The sequence below is a fragment of the Dama dama genome, chromosome 4 (genome assembly GCF_033118175.1).
Source record: "Dama dama isolate Ldn47 chromosome 4, ASM3311817v1, whole genome shotgun sequence".
In the NCBI taxonomy this organism is placed as follows: domain Eukaryota; kingdom Metazoa; phylum Chordata; class Mammalia; order Artiodactyla; family Cervidae; genus Dama; species Dama dama.
This window is the reverse complement of record NC_083684.1, coordinates 70,891,654-70,914,510: the sequence shown is the minus strand read 5'-3', so window position 1 is coordinate 70,914,510 and position 22,857 is coordinate 70,891,654. Positions and strand designations below refer to the sequence as shown.

The following is a 22,857-nucleotide window of genomic DNA, read 5'->3' as shown; positions in this document are numbered from 1 at the left end:
GGTGTGTTCTCAGGGCGGTGACGAGCTGCGGCCCACCCACCCTGGAGCTGTCTTTGAAGCAGCGGCGGAGATGGGCTGCAAGGACGCTGTTCTGATTGGCCGGGGCGGGCCGAGGGCTGTCGTGACAGTGGGTCTCAGAAAAGACCGTCCAGTCAAACCCGCCGCCGCGGCGCCATCTTTGATGGGGGCGGCAGAGGCTTGGCCGGCGCGGTCCGGCTGGCCAGCCACGGGGGCGGGGCTGCGGGTCGTGGTGCCCGAGTCTGTGCTGTGATTGAGGGCTGAGCGGGTCCTCTGTCTCACCCCTTTTTTGCTGGTCTCGGGTCGGTCGTGGACATTTGCCGCGGACGCTTGCCGCAGAAGCTTGCCGCGATGCGTCACCCCTGACCGGCTTGTGGTCTGGTGACGGGAGGGGGGCTTCTTTTTGATCAGCAGGGGCCACACTGTTGTCACTAAGGAGCTGTTGTCCTGAGGGACAGGGTCACGGGCTGTCCTTGTGCCCGCTGCTTCTCTTTGGCTGCTCTGGGGTTTCAGAGCATGACTCCTTTCTGGACTGCTTTTACACTGGGATGTTTCTGGCTCCATGCTTTGGTTGGCGCTGTGGGGACTGGGCGGCGGGTACAGCCTAGACGCGTTGCACAGGCGCCCCGTTGGCTGGGCCGCGGGCCGTCTGTGGGGACTGAGTGCTGCAGAGTGCTGTGAGGCCCCTGCCCGCTGTGACTGTGTATATGGTGGCCGACAGGTGGCGCCGAGGCTCACTGCGCACGAACCATTGTGAATGACGGCGGAGCTGCAGGGGGCGGGCTGAGGGCGGGGCCGCGGAGCCCTGCCCTCCCCACTGCGGTTTGTTGACAGACAAGCTGAGCCTTATTGTCTAGGCGGCTGCCTTAAGGAACAGCGAGGCGGGTCTGGGTCTCGGGGCGGGCAGAGGGAGAGGCTGGAGCAGCCGGCCCAGCTCGGCGCTGTTTGCTGACTGACAGGTGGCGCCAAGTCTTGATGGCAGGAGAAGATGGCACTGCGCAGGCGCCATCTTGAATGACAGCGGGGCTGGCCGCGGGGGCGGGCCGAGGGCGGGGCTGCAGAGCCCCGCCCACTCCGGCGCTGTTTGCTGACTGACAGGTGGCGCCAAGTGTTGATGGCAGGAGAAGATGGCACTGCGCAGGCGCCATCTTGAATGACAGCGGGGCTGGCCGCGGGGGCGGGCCGAGGGCGGGGCTCCAGGGCCCTGCCCACTCCGGCGCTGTTTGCTGACTGACAGGTGGCGGCCGGGGCTTACGGTTCCAGCGCCATCTTGCATGGCAGAGGGGCTGGTCTCAGGAGGCGGGTCGAAGGTGGGGCTCCAGAGCCCTGCCCACTCTAGCGCTGTGGACTGACAGGGGGCGCCGAGACTTACTGCGCAGGCGCCGTCTTGAAGAGCCGCGGGGCTGGCCGCGGGGGCGGGCCGAGGGCGGGGCTGCAGAGCCCTGCCCACTCCGGCGCTGTTTGTTGACTGACAGGTGGCGGCCGGGGCTCACTGCGCAGGCGCCACCTTGAAGGACGGCGGTTCTGCAGGGGTAGCCCGAGGGAGGGGCTGCAGACCCCGACCCGCCTAGAGCTCCGGGGGCCGACAGGGGGCGCCGAGGCCTACTGCGCAGGCGCCATCTTGAATGGCAGGGGGCGGGCTTTGCTTGCTGCGCATGCGCCGTGGTGAGTGCCAGCGGGGCTGGATTAGCGGGCCACCACCTCTGGTGTCCCGGGAGACCGAGCCCGCCCTGCAGTCTCTGCTGTGCGGGGCGCCAGGTGGACCGCTGCTTGCCTCTGCGCCACATCTCAGCGACCGCGCGATGGCGCTGTGTTCCCTGGAGGGGGCGGGGGCGGGGGCTGTGGGACAGGGCTGAACTGTGCACACCCAGGGGTCACGTGGGAAACAGAATCGTAATAGACTTGGGGGGGTGGGTTCCTAAGTGAGAGAGTGGAGGAGGCTGCGCATATGAGATCTGAGGGTGGGAGGCTCTGAGGTTGGTAGGCGGTGACTTGAAGGAAAAACTCAAGCTCCTGGACGGCCTGGAGCATGTGCGGTGGTGGGCGGTTACGAGGGAGGCGTGGCGTGGGGCCCGGGTGGGACGGAGGAGGGGCTGGCAGGTGGGCGGGACTGGGAGGCGGGGCGGGGCGGGGTGGCCCCAGCAGGGAGGGGCGTTGCCGAGTGTGTGGTGGGCGGCACCTACTTATACATCCGCTGACAGCTGAGAGTGCTAGTAAAAGCCAGAGGCACAGACCTGAAGGAGCTTCTACGGGCCTCTGATTGAACACATGCTCCGAGTCACGGTGGGATTTGAAACGTGTAGTGTCGTCCACAGGGATCTTGTTGATAACCTAAAATGTTGTGTAAGGTTAAGTAATGATGCCGTTATCTCATAGTAGTGATGATGACTATTATTAAGGTCCTAATATAAGCTAGTCTCTTCATGCTGCATAGGTCTGGACTTGCATCACTGGTTATCACATGGCAAAAACAGAATTTCAGCTCATCTTTCTAAGTGGTGTCTATATCATTGTTTCACAAGGTTTCCATAGAAAATATCTGTAGATGTACTGTTTTCCAAAATGACATTAGTTGATCTGTAATTGCCATGCACTCTGAGGTTGAGTTCTCTGCTTCATTTTTGTAAAATATGTAGAAAATTGATAATGTGAGAACTAACAGAGATGTGAAAGTGAGCTGCTAAGCACTATAGGAGGCACCCAATTAACAATGAATAGTACTATTTTCTTAGCCGTTTTCTCCCTCTAGTTTCTGCCTGCAGTGTGTGTACCTTGACTTTAAAAGGGTGGCCGGTGCAGCAGAGCTATTAAGTGGGAAATTGGGGTCTTGAATTTCTCAGCCCCAAGTCCTGTGTTTTTACTATTTTGGTCTGCTTATTAGAGAAGGTTCTGAGACACAGACTCAGAGTTGGCTGCACACCCATTGACATGACCTCACTGGGGGAAGGCTGTGATTACAGCCCACAGTACAACGTACACCCCAGGGGGTGAGACTAATGACCCATCCACCCTGTGGGAGGTAAAGATGAAACTGTGTGGGGTCATTTCCAGCCTGGGAATTCCAGGATTTGGAGAATAAATTTGAGGTCTCATGTTTTCTTTTCCTTCCCCAGCTCTGCTCTCTTCTTCTCCGAGGTGATCGGCGGGAGGAAGAGGGACTCGGTCCAAACGCCAGGTGTCTGGGTCCAGGTGAGCTGAAGTCCCTTCTGACAGCGTCACGCCATCCTGGGGATGAGCGCGTGCTCCCGGAGCCTGACGCTTCCCTGCTGCACATGCGCTCCATCTGACCGCAAGCACCGTTCGTGCTTGCTGAGAGTGTGCAGACTCTTCCGGTGGACCGTGTGTTCACCAGATTCTCCTTGGTCTCACGCCACCCTTTGGGGTGTCCAGACTCTTTTCCCAACACTCAGCTACTCCTTCAGGCCTGCCCTTTCTTATTGGGTAGTTAAGAAAGCATGAGAAATTCATTGAGTCTTCTATCAGTCATGACCTTGAGTGGGAAAAGAAGTGATTCCTTGGAGCTCATAGTCTTTTGGGTAATGAAAGACATTGAAAAAAGTAAGGCTGTGTGCAGAGATAGGCAGGAGAACGGAGTGCATGAGAGAAGAGTGCGTGCCCTCTGCTGCCCCTGAGACGAAGGCAGTAACTTCTCAATTCCAGCCCCTCTGATAAGGTAGGGAGCAGGAGACAGGGGCTGGGTCTCAGAGCTCCGTGACGAGGCCCCAAAGTGAGCAAGTGGGACCGGGCTTGGAGACCACATGATGGAGCTGCTGGCACTCCTGGTGGATGTGGGGAGCCTGGGGTCCCAGGGGGCCACGGACTGTCTTACTTCTCCTCCCATGGCCCAGCCACCAGTCCAGCCCCCAATAGTCGAGTTCCTCCCCGTGCAGTTGAACAGTTGACCCACTGATCTTTTTGGAGGCCAGAGACCCCCCACCCCCACCCCTGACCTGTGGCAGGAACACGTGGTGAGCTCCAGCTTTGTTTCAGGTACATTAGTTGTGAGGCCATGCTTTCATTTTCTATGCATTTTTACGAAGTAGAAGTAAAGGACTGTAAGATATTCAAAGAGCGGCCCAAATACCCCACATGGACCACAGGGGCAGCGCTGCTGGCCTGCGGGCAGCCCTGCTGTGCCGTGGTGGGATGGCCCAGCTCAGCGCTGAGCTCCATCTGCACACAGTGCTCACAGCGCACATGCTTCACGCTCATTGTCCAGTGTGTTTGAGGACAGCTGAGCTGGAGCCCCGTATACCCCTCTGCCTGGTTAGGTGGTGATACCTCGTCCTGACCGTCTGCCCTCGTTCATCTCCTGTCCACCCGACCCGCAGAGCTGATGCCCCCCTTGGCCCTACAACCAGAGATGGCCTGAGTCCCAACTCTGTGTGACCCCACCCTCGCTCCCATCCTCTGAATGTGGTCAGACCTTGACTTTTAAAATCCTGCTCTTGACCACTACTCAACTCACTCTGGGATTCCTGCTCCAAAGAGAGCGTGGTGGGGGCCTGGTAACTAGGGCCGGTGAGAGCCCACCTCCAGGCCCGGAAACCACACTGGTTCCCTCGGGGCCAGAGTTCAGGGAGGCAGAGGGGACAGCAGATGGCGATGTCGGGGTCTAGGCGGGGAGCCCCAGCAGTGCTGTTCTGCCCTGAAGGATATGTGAGGGGGGGAAGGGGGGTGCTCCATGGAGCACTGCAGGTGGGAGAGGGAGGGAGACACAGGAGGAGGGGCTACTGTGGGCACTGGCCAACAGAAAGAAGAGGAAAGCCCCACAGCTGCTGAGCTTACTTCAAATTTACATTCAGATTTTTTTCTGATTGTGAACTTCAAATAACATTCTAAATTGAAATGTATAATAAAGTGTCTTTTATTAATCATTTCCTTTTTCAGTTTTCCCCACTTTACTAATGGTCCTTATACAAGTTTTATTTATGTAGTTGTTTGGCCCACTGTGTGGCATGCAGGATCTGAGTTCCCTGACCAGGGATCAGACTTGTGCCCCCTTCAGTGGAAGCACAGAGTCTTAACTACTGGACCATCAGGGAAGTTCCCAGTTTATATGGAAGTTGGCTTCTACCTTGGTTTGTACGCACCTCCGTACGTTTAAGTACCTATGTAGCTTTTTTGATTTTAATAAGACTATGCCCAATTCATTAAGGCTTCAAACTCAGGCCACCAGAGTGAAGCGTAAGTGGGGTGTTAGGCAACATTTGGTTGGGGGTGGGGCGTGATGTGAAAGTTGGGACCTTGTGTCCATTACATTTATGTGGGTGTGTTTCTGTGTGTGGACATGATTTTGTGCAGCTCTTTAGCAACAGCCATAAGAATTTCAGTATAAACACGCCTCCATCTATAGCTTTGCTTTCTAAAACTGCATTTTATTCCATGTGGGGACATCTTCATCATTTTCTGTGTACATATAAATGAGTATGTTTGCAGTAAGAATGCCAGATATGCTATATACCATTTCATACCCTAGTATTTTCATTTAATGCTTTAAACAGTTTTTACATTAGTCATTTACATCAAGTGTGAATTGACTGTATCTATAGAAAGGATGACTGTGTGGCCTTTAGAAACAATGACGTAAATCTATATGTACTGATTGGAAAATCTATATGTACTGATCAAAAATTACTGCGTTTAAAAATACACACACAGAGAGAGCCCCTGGTGTGATCTCATTTTGTTAGAAACGATGTAATATGTATAGAGACTATGAAAGGTTTCGTGTAGGAACAAATGGGATCAAGGCATGTGGCTTGCAGTTTCAAGGGGGTGTGGCTCAGCAGTCATAGCAGTGTGTGTTCGCTTCAGAAGGGAGTTTGGTCTGGAGTTCCGTAGCTCTGTCTTTGTCTTAGATTTCTTAAATCATTCAGGTTTCATAGCAGAAACAAAAGCTTTCTACCTCCTGTCTCTGGTTGGTTTATATGATGGGGGAGTGGGCCTTCTCTTGAAGACGATACCTAAAGGCCTTGCCCACAGCGTGGTCTCAGTCCACAGCCACATGGAGAATGAATTCTCTGACACTCTTGACACTTCTTCTGTGTTGATTTGTCCATGTATCTCTTTCTTTAAAATGTCTGCAGGTGCCTGGCATTTTGACTCTGTTCCTGTGGATAGCTACTTGTTCAGAAGTTCCGGAAGGGACCCTGTTCCCACCAGGTGATTTACATACCCAGGGGTGTCCCGTGGCCTCTTGAGAGGTGGGGCCGTGGCCGTCTAGGGGAACAAGTTCTCTGAATCGGAGGCCATGGAGAGACCGGGGCTCACTGCCCTGTCCCCCCCAGGCCCACGGGCTCTGAGGGCCCTGCTCTGGTCAGGCAGTCCCTCTTCGCCAGGCTCAGGGTCAGCTCACGGCAGCTCTCCAGAGCCTGGGGGCTTGCCCAGCAGGCTGTCACCTGGCACCCTGTCTGCTGTGGAGGAGAGGAGGGCAGGGCAGGCAGAGCGGGAGTGGCGGAGGCAAGGGTCTGCCCAGCTGGTGGGCAGGACGCTACAGAGAGAGTGGGGGTGTGTGCAGGGGCAGAGCGAGCCCACCACAGTGAGGCATGCACGCCCCAGTCAGGAAGGCTGCTGTAAGACTAAATAATTGAAACCCCTTTTGTTTTCTCTTTAGACATTAAAAACAATTTTTTTTAAACTTACTGGTTTTCCTTTTAAAACAAAAAAGAATTTTTGCTGCATGTGGTTTTGTCCTTCTCTGGAAGTAAAGTCAGAAGTACAAAACTGTCAGGTAAGTTACTGCACCCCGACCTGGACTTCTTTGCTGTGCCGCCCGCTTCCTGCTGCAGCGTGGCTGACCACTGAGGACAAGGCGGGGCCAGAGAGCTCGTGGGCCGCTGAGTGGCCCAGGTGAAGGGGGGTGAGGAGCCTTAGCTGAATGACACCAGAGCGAGAGGAGGACGGGGAGTCAGCTTTTATACTCGGCCTGAGAAGTTCTCTTAGCAGGGTGTGGGCAGACCCTAGAATAGAGCCGCAGCGGCGGGAAGGTGAAGGGAGTAGCAAGCTGGTTTCTCTGGAGACCCCTGGATCTCAGACGAGGCTGGCCAGAGCAGGAGGAGGTGTGGGGCATACAGAAGCCTGCTGGCCGCTTGGGCATGTCATCACCACTGATGTGAGTAGTAGATGTAGGGTTCCCACGGACTCAGCGGCGCTCCATCCGACCTTCTGCTGGCTCGCTGAGCTGGGCACCGGGGTCCGAGCTCCATGGAACGCCGGCGGGGCCGGTGTTGACCCCTGACTTTCGCAGTGAGGGAAGCATCTGTCTCTGATCCCTTCACAGTGGGGCCCAGAACAGTTGGCTCAGATATTTAAGACGAAATTCGAGAGGTGCCCGGAATACCAGTAGATCGCCCTCCTTTTGGGCACCAGAGGCAGTGGTGCAAACAGGAGCCCAGGGCTGCCCTCAGGGTGCACGCCGTGGAGAAGGCACGCCTGCTGCCCGCAGACGTAGGGCAGCCACCCGGCTGGTGCGGTGGGCACGTGGCTAGTGTGACAGAGGAGCTGAGCTGCTGATTTCAGGGGCCCTTAGCTTGGCCAGCACATGTTGCACATGCAGAGCGCAGGCGCAGAGAAGTTGCCCAGGGCACTTGAAGCCCCGGCCCGCACGGTCACGTGTGTGCGCGGCTTTCCTGTGCTGTACACTGAGGCCGCGGGAGGCACGCGGGTCCGTGGCCCCGGGTCTGCCGAGAAGGGACAGACTGCAGGATGCGGGCCCCAAGGCCCAGGGTCGCAGAGGCAGTCAGGAGCAGGGCGCAGTCCTCCCACTGCAGGCGTGCTGCTTGCGACTCCTCGCATGTGTCTGTGTGTCGGGGGTGTGGTGCGGCGCCCGCCCTGGGCCTGTCCTCCCGCCGGGCGGGCCCCAACCCCTGGGACATGTGTGTCTCCTTACGATCCGCAGGTCCCTGAGCACTGACTGCCCCTGCTGCTGCGTCTGCCCTGTTGGCGCATGTTGGGTTCCTCCAGTGAAACTTTTCCTTAGAGACATGCTGCCTCCCAAGTCCTTGTCCGCCACCAAACCCAAGAAGTCTTGGGCCCCAAACCAGTATGAGCTAGACAGTGACTTGTCTGAGCCGGACGCCGTCCCAGGAGAAGGCGCCACTGACTCTGAGTTCTTTCATCAGAGGTTTCGGAACTTCCTCTACGTGGAATTCCTTGGGCCTCGGAAGACCCTTCTCAAACTCCGAAACCTCTGCCTCGATTGGTTGCAGCCGGAGATTCGCACCAAGGAGGAGATTATCGAGGTCTTGGTCCTGGAGCAGTACCTGACCATCCTTCCGGAAAAGATCAAGCCTTGGGTGCAGGCAAGAAAGCCGGATAACTGCGAAGAGCTCGTTGCTCTGCTGGAAGATTACGAGGAGATGTACGAGCCGGAAGGTGAGCCAAGGGGAAGGCGGGGCCCCCGCTGCTCTGGCAGGATTGTTCTGGGGGGCCGGGGGTGGGGGGCTGGATGTGGCAACCCCGGCCTTTCTGCCCGCAAGGGGCCGGGGCGGTGGAGAGGGGCGTGGCAGGTGCCCTCAGGGGCTAAGCTAATGGGCAAGCGTGGCTGAGCCCCTGAGCCGTGTCTGGTGTCCCTTCAGACGACAACAGCAGTGACACCCACAGCGAAGGCGGAGTGAGCCGGAGGGCCGCGGAGTCCCCGCCACCGCGCCCCGCCCTCCCCTGCTGTGGTGAGTAGCCGCCCACCGCCGCGGGGTCTGCGCACAGCCCTTTGCTGGGGCCCTGCTGCTGCTGCTCGGCAATCTGGGGCGGGGGATTCTGGGATGGCGGAATGAGACGTTTTCATCAGGGCAGACACATCCATGGAGTGAAATACAACTTTTTATTGTTCAATGATGAGGGAAAACATTTAAAATTTTGAAGCTATTTGGAATTTGCAGTAGGTTGTTTCAGGTTGTGCCCACAGCCTCCGGGGAGGCGAAGTTCATCGCCACTTTGCCTGCACAGCTGTTTGTTTGTTCAGGGTTCTCCAGACAACTTTCTGAAGCAGCGGTGCTCTGGGGATGGTGCTCTCTCTCTCTATAGTCAAGTGGGGAGCACGTTAAGACAGGCCGGGGTTGGCTAGGCCATGGAGGGTTGGCAGATGGCCCTCCTGAAGGCGGAGACCGCAGGAGCCGGGACACCGGGAGAGCCTGAAGCGGAAGCGGGCCCCCTGAGAGGGCATCGGCCCCCTTGAGAAGGCATCGGCCTGACCAAGGCCAGGCCAGCCTGCGCAAAGCCCCGGAAGTGGGTCCAGGCCGCAGCAGCAGGCCCAGGCCCCGGTGTCGGGGGCAACTGCCCCTCGGTATGGGCCCTGGCTCCCAGGGGAGAGCAGGCGTAGCGTTAGGGTGTGGAGGGGTGTGCAGAGCACGCGGTCAGCTCCGCATGTCTGCATCTGCAGGTGACCGTGACCGTGACCAGGACTGGGACCAGGACTGGGAGCGAGACCGGGAGCGAGGCCGGGCGCGGGAGCGGGAGCGCCGCCGCGGCCGGAACCGGGACATGGAGTCACGGGACCGCTGGCCGTCCGTCCGGAGCCCAAGGAGCAGTACGTGTCCCTGCGACCCCCCCGCCCCCCCACTCGCCGTCTGGCCTACTGCGCCGCATCCGTTCACTCCGCCTCTCCCTTCCCAGGGTTTCACCAGCGGGACCTCGCCCTTCCTCTGGCGGAGAGAGCCAAGGAGAGAGAGCACAGACGCAGGGACTCCCTGCTGGATTTGGACGCCAGATCCGAGGTGCGCCCAGGTTTCCTCTCGTTCTGGGAGGGCCGTCTTCACTCCATGTTGGAGGTGCCTTTCTTTCTCGGGAGGCTGAGTTATCTGCCACCTAGAAGCCCACCAGGGTTGGGGAGAGAGCCCAGGGGTGACCAGTGGCCGCAGTGACTGCCGCCTGCTTTCCAGCTCATTCATGGGGTCAGCACTCGTGTCCCCTGGCGGTCGGCTGTCCCATGCACAGAGCAGAGGGAGAGGGCGCTCAGGTCCCGGAGCCGAGAAGAGCTGAGTCTGCAGCCTGGCTCTACCACCTGCCAGCCCACTAGCTGCACCAAGCCTCAGTTTCCTCATCTGTGAAATGGGTGTGACGACAGCCTCAGCAGGGCTGTTGTGAGGGGTGCACAGTGCGTGGCCTGGTGGGCACGCTGTCACTTCCAGCCCCTGTGCACTAGGGACAGGGGCACAGGCAAGGAGGGGCTCGAGAAAGATGGCCACATGCGACGTGGCCACGTGGAGGAGGGCACCCGTGCAGCCACGTGAGAGGGCGGACCCTGCTTAGGGCTGCCCACTGGTCGGGCCAGCTCAAGTCAGAGCAGCGTGCTCTTTCCTGGGAACAGTGTAGTCCAGAAGGTAATGCATGTTTGTGTCACTCAGATTCGACCGACAGGAAGGTGTGGAAGGTGCCACTTCCTTCTGCCGTTGCCTCTTGGGGTCTGTTAGCACCAGGGGTGGTGCCCTGTGGCACCCTCGGCCCCCCAGTTCTTGACCTCATCTGCTCTCTGCCGGCCCTGAGCTAGGAGCTCCGCTTTCCTCCTGTCCCGTGGCAGACACACCTGTGCTCCGCCCACCCCCACGGCATCTCCTGCACTGTGGTAACTCGGGGAGGCCTTAGCAGGGGGCGCTGTCAGCCCGAGTGCCCTGGACTCCGCAGCCTTGGCCTGGCGAGGGGTCCGTTTCTGAAGCCCTGCTTCGTTTTGCCAGGGGTTTGGTTTCTAGCTGCTGAACTCTGGCGCTTGTGTGAAGGCGGTTTTCCTCCCCTTCAGCCCCGGCGCCTGTGCTTGGTTCTCCCCGGGGAGCGGCTCCCACGTGTGCCCGCGCCGCCTTGTTCTCGCTGCTGCACTTGACCGTGGCTGTCATGTCCTGTGCCACTCCCGGAACCATAGCGGATTTACTGTCAAACACCTTTACACCATAGTTCAGTAGTGACAACACTTGTTTTCTTTACGTAATTTTTTTTGTTTTACTTTTGGGCCCGGCCACATGGCGTGTGGGGTCTCAGTTCCCTGACGAGGGACTGAGCCCACGCGTCCTGCAGTGGAAGCCCGAGGTCTTAAGTGCTGGCCCTCCAGGGGAGGCCCACCGAGTCTTCCTGCACACTTAGCCCCACGTGCAGCAGACCACGTGGCGGGACATGCACACCTACTGTTAGCCCCTCAGTACTTCGCCGCAGGTCAGCGGCCCACGTGACAGGACCCTTACGGCGTGAGGGGGGCAGGTGGACACCCTCCTCTCCATTTCACAGATGAGGTCGCTGAGGTTTGGGAGGACTTCTGTTCCCAGCTTGCTCGGTCGTGAAGGTGCTTGAGCTCCTCTGACCCTGGCGTTCCTCTGGCTCCATGCCCCTCCTGGGGCCTCAGCAGCGCTCCCGGCCCCACCCACACCTGCGGGTCTTGCTCACCCCCCAGCCCACCCTGAGCTGTCCCCCCGCCATGCCCGCTTAGCGCCGACTCTCTGCACCCCACTTTGTTGTTTACTGTTCTCTGATTGTTTCTCTCCAACCAAATGATAAGCTGCATGAGGGCAAGGAATATGTGCCCTCCGTCTTTGGGAGCTTCCTCAGAGTGTAGCGCCAAGGTAGGTACGACGTAGGTCCCTAGTAGAGCCTGACCAGACCACTCGGAACCCCCGGCGCTGTGAGCACTTGCTGCACACTGTGTGTGTGTGTGTGGCTCCCGCGCCACTGGCGCGGTCCTGGCCGCAGGCACCTGGGCAGACCCCACTGAGGACACGTCTGCTGTTGCAGGAGGCGGTGTTGTACCAGGACATGGTGGCCCTCACTGAGGATCACAAGCCCCAGAACCCGATTCAGGACAACATGGAGAACTACCGGAAGCTGCTCTCACTGGGTGAGCGCTGAAAGAGGGGTCCCGCGGCTCCTGGCGGAGCAGGAGTGGGAGGGGGTGGCCCTGTGACCCGCTCCGACGGGGCTGTGCCCACACGACTCTCACCCTGGAGTGCCGCCCTGCGGCTCCAGTCTGCTTTGAGGCAGGTCCGCAGTCCTGGGTGGCTTCCCCAGGGGACACGTGGTTGGGCCTGAGGTGGCAGTGGGCCCATGAGGGGTCGTGCGGGCCGTGACAGGTGGGGAAGCCTGTGGAGCCAGAGAGCCAGCAGGGACTCCCTGGGTTTAGGGGCGCTCGGAGGCCTCTGCGCAATCTTGTCAGCAGAGTGTGGGGAGTTAACCAAGAAGAGATGGGCAAGGGGCCAAGGAATGGACAGTGAGGAAAGGAGAGTGAGACACAGGCCATCCAGGGCACGCTCAGCACCCGAGAGAAAGCCCGTCATCTGCAGTGACACGGCTCATGCTATGTTCTTCCTGCGGACAGGGGTTCAGCTTGCCGAGGACGACGGCCACTCACACATGACCCAAGGCCACTCGTCGAGGTCAAAGAGAAGTGCCTACCCGAGCACCAGTAGAGGTGAGCATGAGGCCCCGCGGCAGGAGCGGGCGCTGGGTGCACGCACAGACACGGCGGTGTACATGCACTGCCACGCGGGGGGGGGGGGGGGGGGGCGTGCACAGACACAGCACACACAGTCACACGGGTGTGCACACAGGCATGTGGCGGCGTGCAGTGACACTTGGGGGCACGCAGTCAGGGCCCCGGAGAGTGCTCACACGGGGCTTCTTCCAGGTCTGAAGACAGCGCCCGAGACCAGGAAGTCATCCCACCGGCGGGGCATCTGTGAGGCCGAGTCCTCCCACGGGGTGATCATGGAGAAGTTCATCAAGGACGTGGCGCGCAGCTCCAGGTCCGGGCGGGCACGGGAGCCGAGTGAGCGGCCGCACCGGCTCTCCCGGAGGCCGGGCGGCGACTGGAAGGAAGCGTCTTTCAGCAGGAGGGAGGCGGGAGCCTCAGAGGGGGGCGCCTTTGGGGGAGGAGGCTTCAGCTGTAGCTCAGACCTGGTTTCCAAAAGGCGCGCTTTGGAGAGAAAAAGGCGCTACCACTTCGATGCGGAGGGGCAGGGCCCAGTGCACGATCCCAGGGGCGGGGCGAGAAAGCGGCCCTTTGAAAGCGGCGGTGAGGCCCGCAAGGCTGCCAGGGCGGTGGGCGGCAGCAACCTGGGCGCGCCGCCCGTGGCCCTGTCGCAGCCGCCGGACTTGGGGGCCATGCCCTACGTGTGCGATGAGTGCGGGAGGTCCTTCGCGGTCATCTCCGAGTTTGTGGATCACCAGATCGTGCACACCCGAGAGAGCCTGTACGAGTACGGGGAGTCCTTCGTCCACAGCGCAGCCGTCAGCGAGGCCCAGAGCCGGCCCGCGGGCGCCCGGCGCCCTGAGGGTGCACAGGCCGCAGGCGCCACTGGCCCGGCCGAGCGTCGGCGGGGCCCCGCCCGAGAGCACCTCGGGGGCAGCGGGGACGAGGAGCAGCACGAGCCCCACCTGCCCAGCCCCACCGTCAGTGAGCTTCACAAGATGTACGGCAAAGACAAGTTCTACGAGTGCAAGGTGTGCAAGGAGACCTTCCTGCACAGCTCGGCCCTGATCGAGCACCAGAAGATCCACAGCCGTGAGGAGAGGGAGAGGGAGAGGGAGAGAGAGCGCAGTACGGGCGCCGTGAGGCGCACCCCCATGCTCGGCGAGCTGCAGAGGGCCTGCGGGAAGGAGAAGCGCTATGAGTGCAAGGTCTGCGGGGAGACCTTCCACCACAGCGCGGCCCTGCGTGAGCACCAGAAGATCCACAGCCGCGGGAGCCCGTCCGACGGCAGGGCCAGAGCCTTCGAGGAGACCTTCATTCCTGGCCAGTCCCTGAAGAGGCGCCAGAAAACCTATTCCAAGGAGAAGCTCTACGACTTCAGAGAGGGCGGGGATGCCTTTGGGCGGAGCTCAGACTTCATGGAGCACCAGAAAATTCGTTCTCGGAAGAGCTGCTTCGACAGCCGAGGGTACGAGAAGCCGCTGCTCCACAGCATGTCCATGCCTGGGTCTCAGAAGAGTCACACGATCACCAGGCCACCTGAGGACGAGGACGACGACGACGAGAAGGCATTCACCATCAGCAGCAACCCCGAAGACAGCCAGGAGGCCCGGGCCTATGAGAGGAGCGCCTACGAGAGGGCCATCTTCCACAGCCTGGCCGCCTTCCGGCCTCCCCGTGGCCTCAGGGAGGACGGGGAGCCCTCCACATACCTCTCAGGCCTTCGTGACCCGCCTCAGAAGACCCCGGCCTGGGAGAGCCCTTACGCCGGAGGCAGACACAGCTTCTTCAGGAGCTCGGTCTTCTACCGTGCGTCGCGCCCCGCCCCTCTGGACCACCTTGCTGGGGAAGGCCCCAGCGGGTGGAAGAGAGACGGTGAAGCCTCTGGCTCCAGCTCAGACGGCCGCCAGCACCAGAAGGCACGCTCCAAGAAGAAGAACATCGAGCGCAAGAATTATGACACCTCCATGATCCACACGCTGCGTTTTGGTGAGCCTCAAACGTTTCGCCCGAGAGAGAGATTTTACGAATGTCAAGAGTGTGGAGAGTTCTTTGTCCGTAGCTCTGAGCTGGCTGAACACCAGAAGATCCACAGCAGAAAGAAGCTCCCCGGAAATAAAAACTACCTACGGTCTGTCCTTCGCAGCCTGACCTCCACTGACCCTCAGACCAGCTACCAAGGCCAGTCACTGCAGATGAGTTATGTCCAGGAAGCAGCTCAGACCAGTTATGCTGGACTAGGAGCTCAGACCAGTTACACTGAAGAACCAGCTCAGACCAGTTATACCGAAGAACCAGCTCAGACCAGTTACACTGAGGCACCAGCTGAGGCCAGTTATACTGAGGAACCAGCTCAGACCAGTTGTATTGAGCAACCAGCTCAGACCAGTTACACTGACCCAGCAGCTCAGACCAGTTACACCGAGGCACCAGCTGAGGCCAGTGACACTGAGGAACCAGCTCAGACCAGTTACATTGAGGAACCAGCTCAGACCAGTTACACTGACCCAGCAGCTGAGACCAGTTACACTGAAGAACCAGCTGAGGCCAGTTATACTAAGGAACCAGCTCAAACCAGTTGTATTGAGGAACCAGCTCAGACCAGTTACACTGACCCAGCAGCTGAGACCAGTTATACCGAGGAACCAGCTGAGGCCAGTTGCACTGAGGAACCAGCTCAGACCAGTTGCACTGCGGAACCAGCTCAGACCAGTTGCACTGAGGAACCAGCTCAGACCAGTTACACCGACCCAGCAGCTGAGACCAGCTACACCGAAGAACCAGCTCAGACCAATGACGCCGAGGAACCAGCTCAGACCAGTTGTCCTGAGGAACCAGCTCAGACTAGTTATGCTGACCCAGCAGCTGAGACCAGCTATACCGAAGAACCAGCTCAGACCAATGACACCGAGGAACCAGCTCAGACCAGTTGTACTGAGGAACCAGCTCAGACCAGTTGCACTGACCCAGCAGCTGAGACCAATTACAATGAGAAACCAGCTCAGACCAGTTGTACTGAGGAACCAGCTCAGACCAGTTACACTGACCCAGCAGCTGAGACCAGTTACACCAAAGAACCAGCTCAGACCAATTACACTGAGGAACTAGCTGAGGCCAAGTATACTGAGGAACCAGCTCAGACCACTTATGCCGAGGAACCAGCTCAGACCAGTTATATTGAGGAACCAGCTCAGACCAGTTACACTGAGGAACCAGCCCAGACCAGTTACACTGAGGAACCAGCCGAGGCCAGTTATACCGAGGAACCAGCTCAGACCAGTTACGCCGAGGAACCAGCTCAGACCAGTTACGCCGAGGAACCAGCTCAGACCAGTTACGCCGAGGAACCAGCTCAGACCAGTTACGCCGAGGAACCAGCTCAGACCAGTTACGCCGAGGAACCAGCTCAGACCAGTTACGCCGAGGAACCGGCTCAGACCAGTTACATTGAGGAACCGGCTCAGACCAGTTACGCCGAGGAACCGGCTCAGACCAGTTACGCCGAGGAACCGGCTCAGACCAGTTACGCCGAGGAACCGGCTCAGGCCAGTTACGCCGAGGAACCGGCTCAGGCCAGTTACGCCGAGGAACCGGCTCAGGCCAGTTACGCAGAGGAACCGGCTCAGGCCAGTTACGCCGAGGAACCGGCTCAGGCCAGTTACATTGAGGAACCGGCTCAGATCAGTTACATTGAGGAACCAGCTCAGATCAGTTACATTGAGGAACTAGCTCAGACCAGTTATACCGAGGAACCAGCTCAGACCAGTTACATTGAGGAACTAGCTCAGACCAGTTATGCCGAGGAACCAGCTCAGACCAGTTATGCCGAGGAACCAGCTCAGACCAGTTACATTGAGGAACTAGCTCAGACCAGTTATGCCGAGGAACCAGCTCAGACCAGTTATGCCGAGGAACCAGCTCAGACCAGATACGCCGAGGAACCGGCTCAGGCCAGATATGCCGAGGAGCCAGCTCAGGCTGGATATGCTGAGGAACTACCAGCTGAGACTAGTTATGCTGAACTAGTAGCTCAGATCAGTTATGCTGAACTAGCGGCTCCAACTAGTTATGCTGAACTAGCAGCTGAGACCAGTTACTTTGAGCCACCAGCTCAGGCTAGTTATACAGAACCAGCTGAGACCAGTTATGCTGACCCAGCCGCTCAGGTCAGCTTTGAGGAACCACCAGCTGAGGCTACTTATGCTGATCTAGCAGCTGAGATCAGTTATGCTGAACTAGCAGCTGAGACTAGTTATGCTGAGCTAGCAGCTCAGATAAGCTATGATGAACCACCAGCTGAGACTAGTTATGCTGAGCTAGGAGCTCAGATCAGTTATTCTGAACCAGCAGATCAGACTAGTTATGCTGAGCTTACAGCTCAGACCAGTTACTCTGAACCACCAGCTCAGACCAGCTATGCTGAGCTAACAAGTGAGACCAGTTACTGCGAGCCGCCAGTTCTCAATGAATGTAAGGAGTGTGGGGAATGCTTTGCCACCGTTGAAGAGCTTGCCAGACATCAGAAGATCTATGCCCGAGAGAATTTCCATGACGGGAAGCTGTTTGGAGAGCCTGTGATGCCGGACCTGGGCCTGGACGGGCCCGAGGGTGAAGAGGAAGAGACCGAGGAGCAGGACGAGCAGGACGAGCAGGAGGAGCAGGACGAGCCCGAGGAGCCCGAAGACTCCATCTACGGCTGTAAGGACTGTGGGCTGGGCTTCGCGGACCGCGCAGACCTCCGCGACCACCAGAAGGTCCACCGCCGGGAGCCCCTGGTGGACAGCCGTGAGTACACGCGCCCCGCGGTGCACGCGCCTCCTGTCAGCGAGTACCAGAAAGATTGCCTCGGGGAGCAGCTCTACGAGTGCCCGGCCTGCGGGGAGTCGTTCGTGCACAGCTCCTTCCTCTTCGAGCACCAGAAGGTCCACGAGCAGGACCAGTTCTACGGCCACAGGCGGTACGAGCCCTTCATGCAGCCGCTGATCGCCGCCCCGCGGCGGCCCCAGGCCCCGCCGAAAAGCGTCCCCTTCGGGGCGGCCCTGCAGTGCCAAGTGTGCGGGCAGGACTTCATCCACGCCTCCGTCCTCAGCGAGCACGTGCGGGGCCACGCCGGCGAGGGGCTGCCGGATCAGGGCCAGGGCGGCGCGGGCGCGGCGGGGCCCGGCCCGGCGCCCACGGAGCCACAGCAAGACCCGGGCGAGGAGCAGCGCTACGAGTGTGAGACCTGCGGCGAGTCCTTCCCCAGCCAGGCCGACCTCCAGGAGCACATGCGGGTCCACGAGAAGAGCGAGCCCTACGCCTACGGGGCCGCCTTCGTGCACACGTCCTTCCTCACGGAGCCGCCCAGGAGGGACTGGCCCTTCTACGAGTGCAAGGACTGCGGCAAGTCCTTCATCCACAGCACCATCCTCGCGAAGCACCAGAGGCTGCACCTGCAGGAGGACGGCGCGGCCGCCGCGGCCGCCCCGGCCCAGGGCGCCGAGGCCGACGTCCTCGTCCCCCGCGAGGTCCTGCGCATCCAGGGCTCCAACGTGGGGGCCGCCGAGCCCGAGGTGGAGGCGGCCGAGCCCGAGGTGGAGGCGGCCGAGCCCGAGGCGGAGGCGGCCGAGCCCGAGGCGGAGGCCGAGGGCCCGGAGTGGGAGGCCGCGGAGCCGAGCGGCGAGGCGGAGCAGCCCCACGCCGAGGCGGAGCAGCCCGACATGGACGCCGACGAGCCGGACGGCGCAGGCATCGAGGACCCGGAGGAGCGCGCCGAAGAGCCCGAGGGTGACGCCGACGAGCCGGACGGCGCGGGCATCGAGGACCCCGAAGAGGAAGGCGAGGAGCAGGAGATCCAGGTGGAGGAGCCCTACTACGACTGCGGCGAGTGCGGCGAGACCTTTCCGTCAGGCGCCGCCTACGCCGAGCATCTGAGGGCGCACGCCAGCCTCATCATCCTGGAGCCCGCCGACCTCTACGGCGAGGGCGCCGGCGGCCCCGAGGGCGGCCGGCCCGACGACGAGCTCTTCAAGTGCGACGTGTGCGGGCAGCTCTTCAGCGACCGCCTGTCCCTGGCCAGGCACCAGAACACCCACACCGGCTGAGGCCCGGGGGCCCCCGGGACCCGACCCTCCTCACCCACACACACCAGACCCACCGCGACAGCCCGGACTGCACCCACCCGACCTGGACTTCAGACCCTCGGCTCGGCGGGCCGGGGCCTCCACTGGGACCCGGCCCCCTTCACCCACGCACAACCGGACCCCCGAGCCAGCCTGCACTGCACCCTCCGGCCTGGATCCACACTCTCGGCCCCCAGGTGCAGACGCCGGCGGCTCCCGTGTCCAGCACAGCAGGTACATGCGGGACAGCAGGGCACCTACCCGCCCTCCACGGGGCCTCCGCGGCTGCAGAGAGCACCCATCTGTGACCGCCCGGGACCTCCGCCCCCGCCTCCCGCGATGTACCCAGAACACAGCACAGCGAACTGGACCGAGTGTGACCCTCACCGGCGGTTCACCTGCAGCCGCACCTCACCTGGTACTCTGGTTTTGCTGTTTTATTTTTTTTGGAGGAGGAAGAGAGCAACAAATTACAATATATTTGTAAGCATTTTAGAGCTTTAGAAAGATTTATTGTGCGCTGTTTGAACCCTATCCGTATCTTTTTGACTGACTTACTGTGTGGTTCCTTATTCTTTACATAACCCCCTCACGGTGTAGGCATGAAAGGCAGAGCGCCTTGCCCGCTTTGCTGTGTGAAGGGAAGCCTCTCTGCTCCCTTTTCAGGCGCCTCGTCTACACCGACACTTTTGAAACCTCGTGCTGTGTAAGCCTTTATCATGTGGATTGGCCTTTTGTAACCTCATTGGTTGGTTGCCACCTTGTAACCTTGCAGTGGTTCTCATGCAAAAAAAACTACAAGTTTTTGTTATTTTTATTTTTTTAACCCACCTTGATGTCTCTTCGATAGTGAATTTTACAAAAGCCGAAGCTTTTCCCTGTGAGTCTTACATCCTTGCCTTTAAAGAGTGGGTTGTAACCATCACTAGATCACGCGTGCCTAATGAAGGTTGAGAAGCACCGGGGGGAGGGGGGCTCTCCTGTTGTAAATACGGATGAGGGGCTACGACTTCATTACTTCCCTTTGCGCGCTTCCTGCCTTAAGTGACAAGTAGCAACGTGGCTTGGCCCTTCCGTGCCGCCACATGGCAAGTTTGCACCCTGGGCGCCCAGGAGCTAGTATCCTTAGAGCTTTCCAGCCTGAGACTTAATCCTCCTCTCCACCTGTCTGACCCTCAACCAACCCCGTATCTAACTTGCATTTAAAAAAAAAAAAAAATCTTTCTTTACAGCCAACTCAAGCTCAACATGGACTCAGGTTCCCCGGCAGCCTTAATTTGTTTCGTTGCCATCTGTCCCCCCCTCTCAGGAAGCGCCCTCCTGACAAGCACCCCCGCTGTCCTCAGAGCGGCCCCGGTTTCCCGTGTCCTCGTCCCAAGCTGACCTCACCGCTCTGGGGTCTCTTGCGTCCTGTTCTGTGCCCTCCCTCTGCTTCCCCGCCCCCTCTTTGCATAATGACTATTAAGAAATTTCTTGGCTTTGAGTTGGCTGGCAAAAAAATTTAAAAAATTTTTTTAAAAACTTTAAAAAAAAAAAGAGGATCTTGTAGATGCAGTGAGCAGAAGCTAAGAGCAGATCATCTGGGAGAGCAGAGCGAGGAGGCCTGCTCTGGAGTTGCGTCCGGACCCCCCTCTCCTAGGTCCCTGCCACGAGGGCTGGGGAGAGCGTGTCAGAGCTGGAGGGAACGCCAAAGTCGGGGAGAGCCAAAGCAGGGGGTCCTGACGCCTCACACAGACCTGGGAGGGTGGTGTCGGATGGAAGGAACATCGGAAGCAGGGACTGGAAGGCCCGATGGGGGGTGAATGAATGAGCAGGGTGTCCTGGCAGTTAGGAGAAGGGGCCACTTGGTGGCCTGAGGGCAGCTGCATCACGAGACACAGCACTGGAATGGACGCCCCAGCGCCCCGAGGGGCCGCGAGGCACAGCGTCAGGGGGGCCCGGGCTGAGAGCCAGCCTGGGCGGCGTGGGGGTGAACCTGGCGTTCATCGCTGTCGGCGGCACCAACTGGTAGAGTGTTTTCAGAGAGCCGCCTGCCGTTCCAGCCGTCCTTCGGTCAGTGAGAGATCAGGAACAACTGACAAATGCCAAAAATAGGAGCAAGGTGAAGGGCATGTGTCCGCGGAGTCTGAATGCAGCTGTCTAGAAATGATAATCATGGAGAGTTATGTAGTGACGTGGAGATATATTTACGGAATACCAAGTGGAAAAAGCAGGACACAGAATTATATTTATACTACAATTATAGCTGTTTAAAAATGTATGCTTATAGTCAAAAGCTGTGGTGGTGTTGCTGTTGTAGGCTTATAGTTGAGCATTATTTTCTTAAATTCCTTGATTGTTCTTTATGATAGTGTTAATCAAAAGTTTATAATCACGTTTCCATTGTGAACATAATTTGAGATCACTATTCAGGCACTTGGAGAATACAGAAAAGTGGAGGGAAAAAAAAAATCCATATACCCACCATCCAAAGATGACAGATCTACTCCTCACTATATTGTTTATCCTTGTTTCTGTGCACAGGCTTAAAACTGTGTCCCAAACGTGTACTCAGATTAAGTGTTACCTTTGTGGAATTACGGTTACACGCTTTCATCTTAATGTTTTCAGATGGCCCTTAAAATAGTTTCCTGATAACAAAGTTTATTATGCTTGCTTCAATTAGCAAGCATAATACACACCCAGAGGAATAATTGAAAAATGCAAAATAAATTAGAAAAGAACAAAAAAGTCGCCCATATTCCCAACACCCAACAACTACGGTTAACATCTTGATCTGTTTCCTCCATCTCGTATCAGTGCACAAGCTTGTGATTTATGACCGTGGTGATTATGTGTGCATAAAGTCTACAATGAAGAAAAAATTACAGAAAATAATTAAAGTAGTGTTGTCATTGTGGGATTATGGTTAACTATCTTGTCTCAAATTTCTTGAATGATCTTTGGTGTTTTGAGTATTAAATCTTATGTATGTTTTTCCATTAAAACTCTTAATACATACTCATGGCATATTTTGGGGGAGATTTAGTAAAGCAAAAGAAATTCACCTATATTCCCGACACCCAACAATCATTGCTGTTAAACCTTGATCTGTGCACAGTCTGAGGACGGGGGTGTCTGAGGTGAGAATGCAGAGGGCGGAAGAGGAGAGGAAACATGGGAAGCAGTGAGGAAACGGTTGTGTGGTCTTTGCGGCGTGAGGCTGTGGGCCTCGCTTTCCTGGAAGGCTTGTTTCCTTGTCCCGGTCACCGACCTTTCATCACGGGCACCTCCATCGTGACCGCATTGTCTGCTCGTGGTAGAAAGCTGGCAGTTACAGAAGTGTGGAAGAGAGGCGTGCCCCTGTCGCCATCACCCAAAGACCACGGTTAACATCTTGACATGTTTTCTTCATCTTGTTTCTGTGCACAGGTTTTTGGTTTGTTAGTATGGTTGTGGTCGTTCTATCTGTAATCGTGTCACCAATAAAAATAAAGTTAAAAGTAAGATAGCTCTCAGCCTCTTCTTTTGTCCATTTGAAGTGTTTGGGGTGGTTAGCAAAATCCAAGCACTTAGTGTCCCCTTAGGCCCTACAAATCTCATGCCTTTTTTAATTATTGTGTATTTCAAGAGCTCACTTCTAAGGGATCTCTCAGTACTACACAAAGCCACATTTGTAACTGCACTAATAAAATTAAAAGATACATCTCAATAATGTTTTTAAACTTGACATTAAACGTTAAGTAAGTTTCACTTACTTTGAGTCTGCATTTAAAATTTTAATCTCATCTAAATAGAATACTCCGTCAAACACAAACATAACATAACATAAAAAATGTTTAAATACTGTGATTTGGAATCTCTTTGTATTCAGTCGTGTCCGACTGTGACCCCAGGGACTATAGCCCACCAGGCTCCTGTGTCCACGGAGTTCTTCAGGCAAGAATACTGGGGTGGGTTGCCACTTCCTCCTCCAGGGGATCTTCCCGACCCGAGTCTCCTGCATTGTAGGCAGATTCTTTGCGGTCTGAGCCACCAGAAGGACCTGTTACATGACGTGTGCGTCCCTAACTCCCCTGAAGCTGAATGGTTCTGTCTGGAGGTGCCTGACCAGCTCCCGAGTGACAGCTTCAATAATCCTCCCCTGCGTCCGAGATCGTCAGAGCGAGGGGTTGGTTCTCTTTTAAGGCTGACTTCGTGCAGGGTCCGTCACTGAAGGATGTCCTGTAGGAAGGGAAAAGGTGAGGGTCACTGGGGCCTGCCTGGCCAGCGCTGGCCCTCTCGGACAGCTCCCCGGTGCCCCACCACACGCTCACTCCCCAGGTCAGACCCCTCCCCGGCCTCAGCTGACTGCCCCTGGGTCCCCGTGGTCCC

The 22,857-nt window shown here is 57.8% G+C and overlaps 1 protein-coding gene across 1 annotated transcript; it reads left to right on the top strand.

The window, feature by feature from the left end:
- The first annotated feature begins 2,237 nt into the window (after positions 1-2,237).
- On the top strand, positions 2,238-21,990 carry PEG3 (paternally expressed 3). Its single transcript, XM_061140371.1, has 10 exons — positions 2,238-2,301; positions 3,132-3,207; positions 6,108-6,183; positions 7,919-8,394; positions 8,598-8,687; positions 9,398-9,544; positions 9,631-9,731; positions 11,731-11,833; positions 12,311-12,403; positions 12,620-21,990. Exons 1-10 carry the CDS (start codon positions 2,287-2,289, stop codon positions 18,484-18,486), a joined length of 7,044 nt encoding a protein of 2,347 aa, XP_060996354.1. The 5' UTR covers positions 2,238-2,286; the 3' UTR covers positions 18,487-21,990.
- Positions 21,991-22,857: the final 867 nt, after the last annotated feature.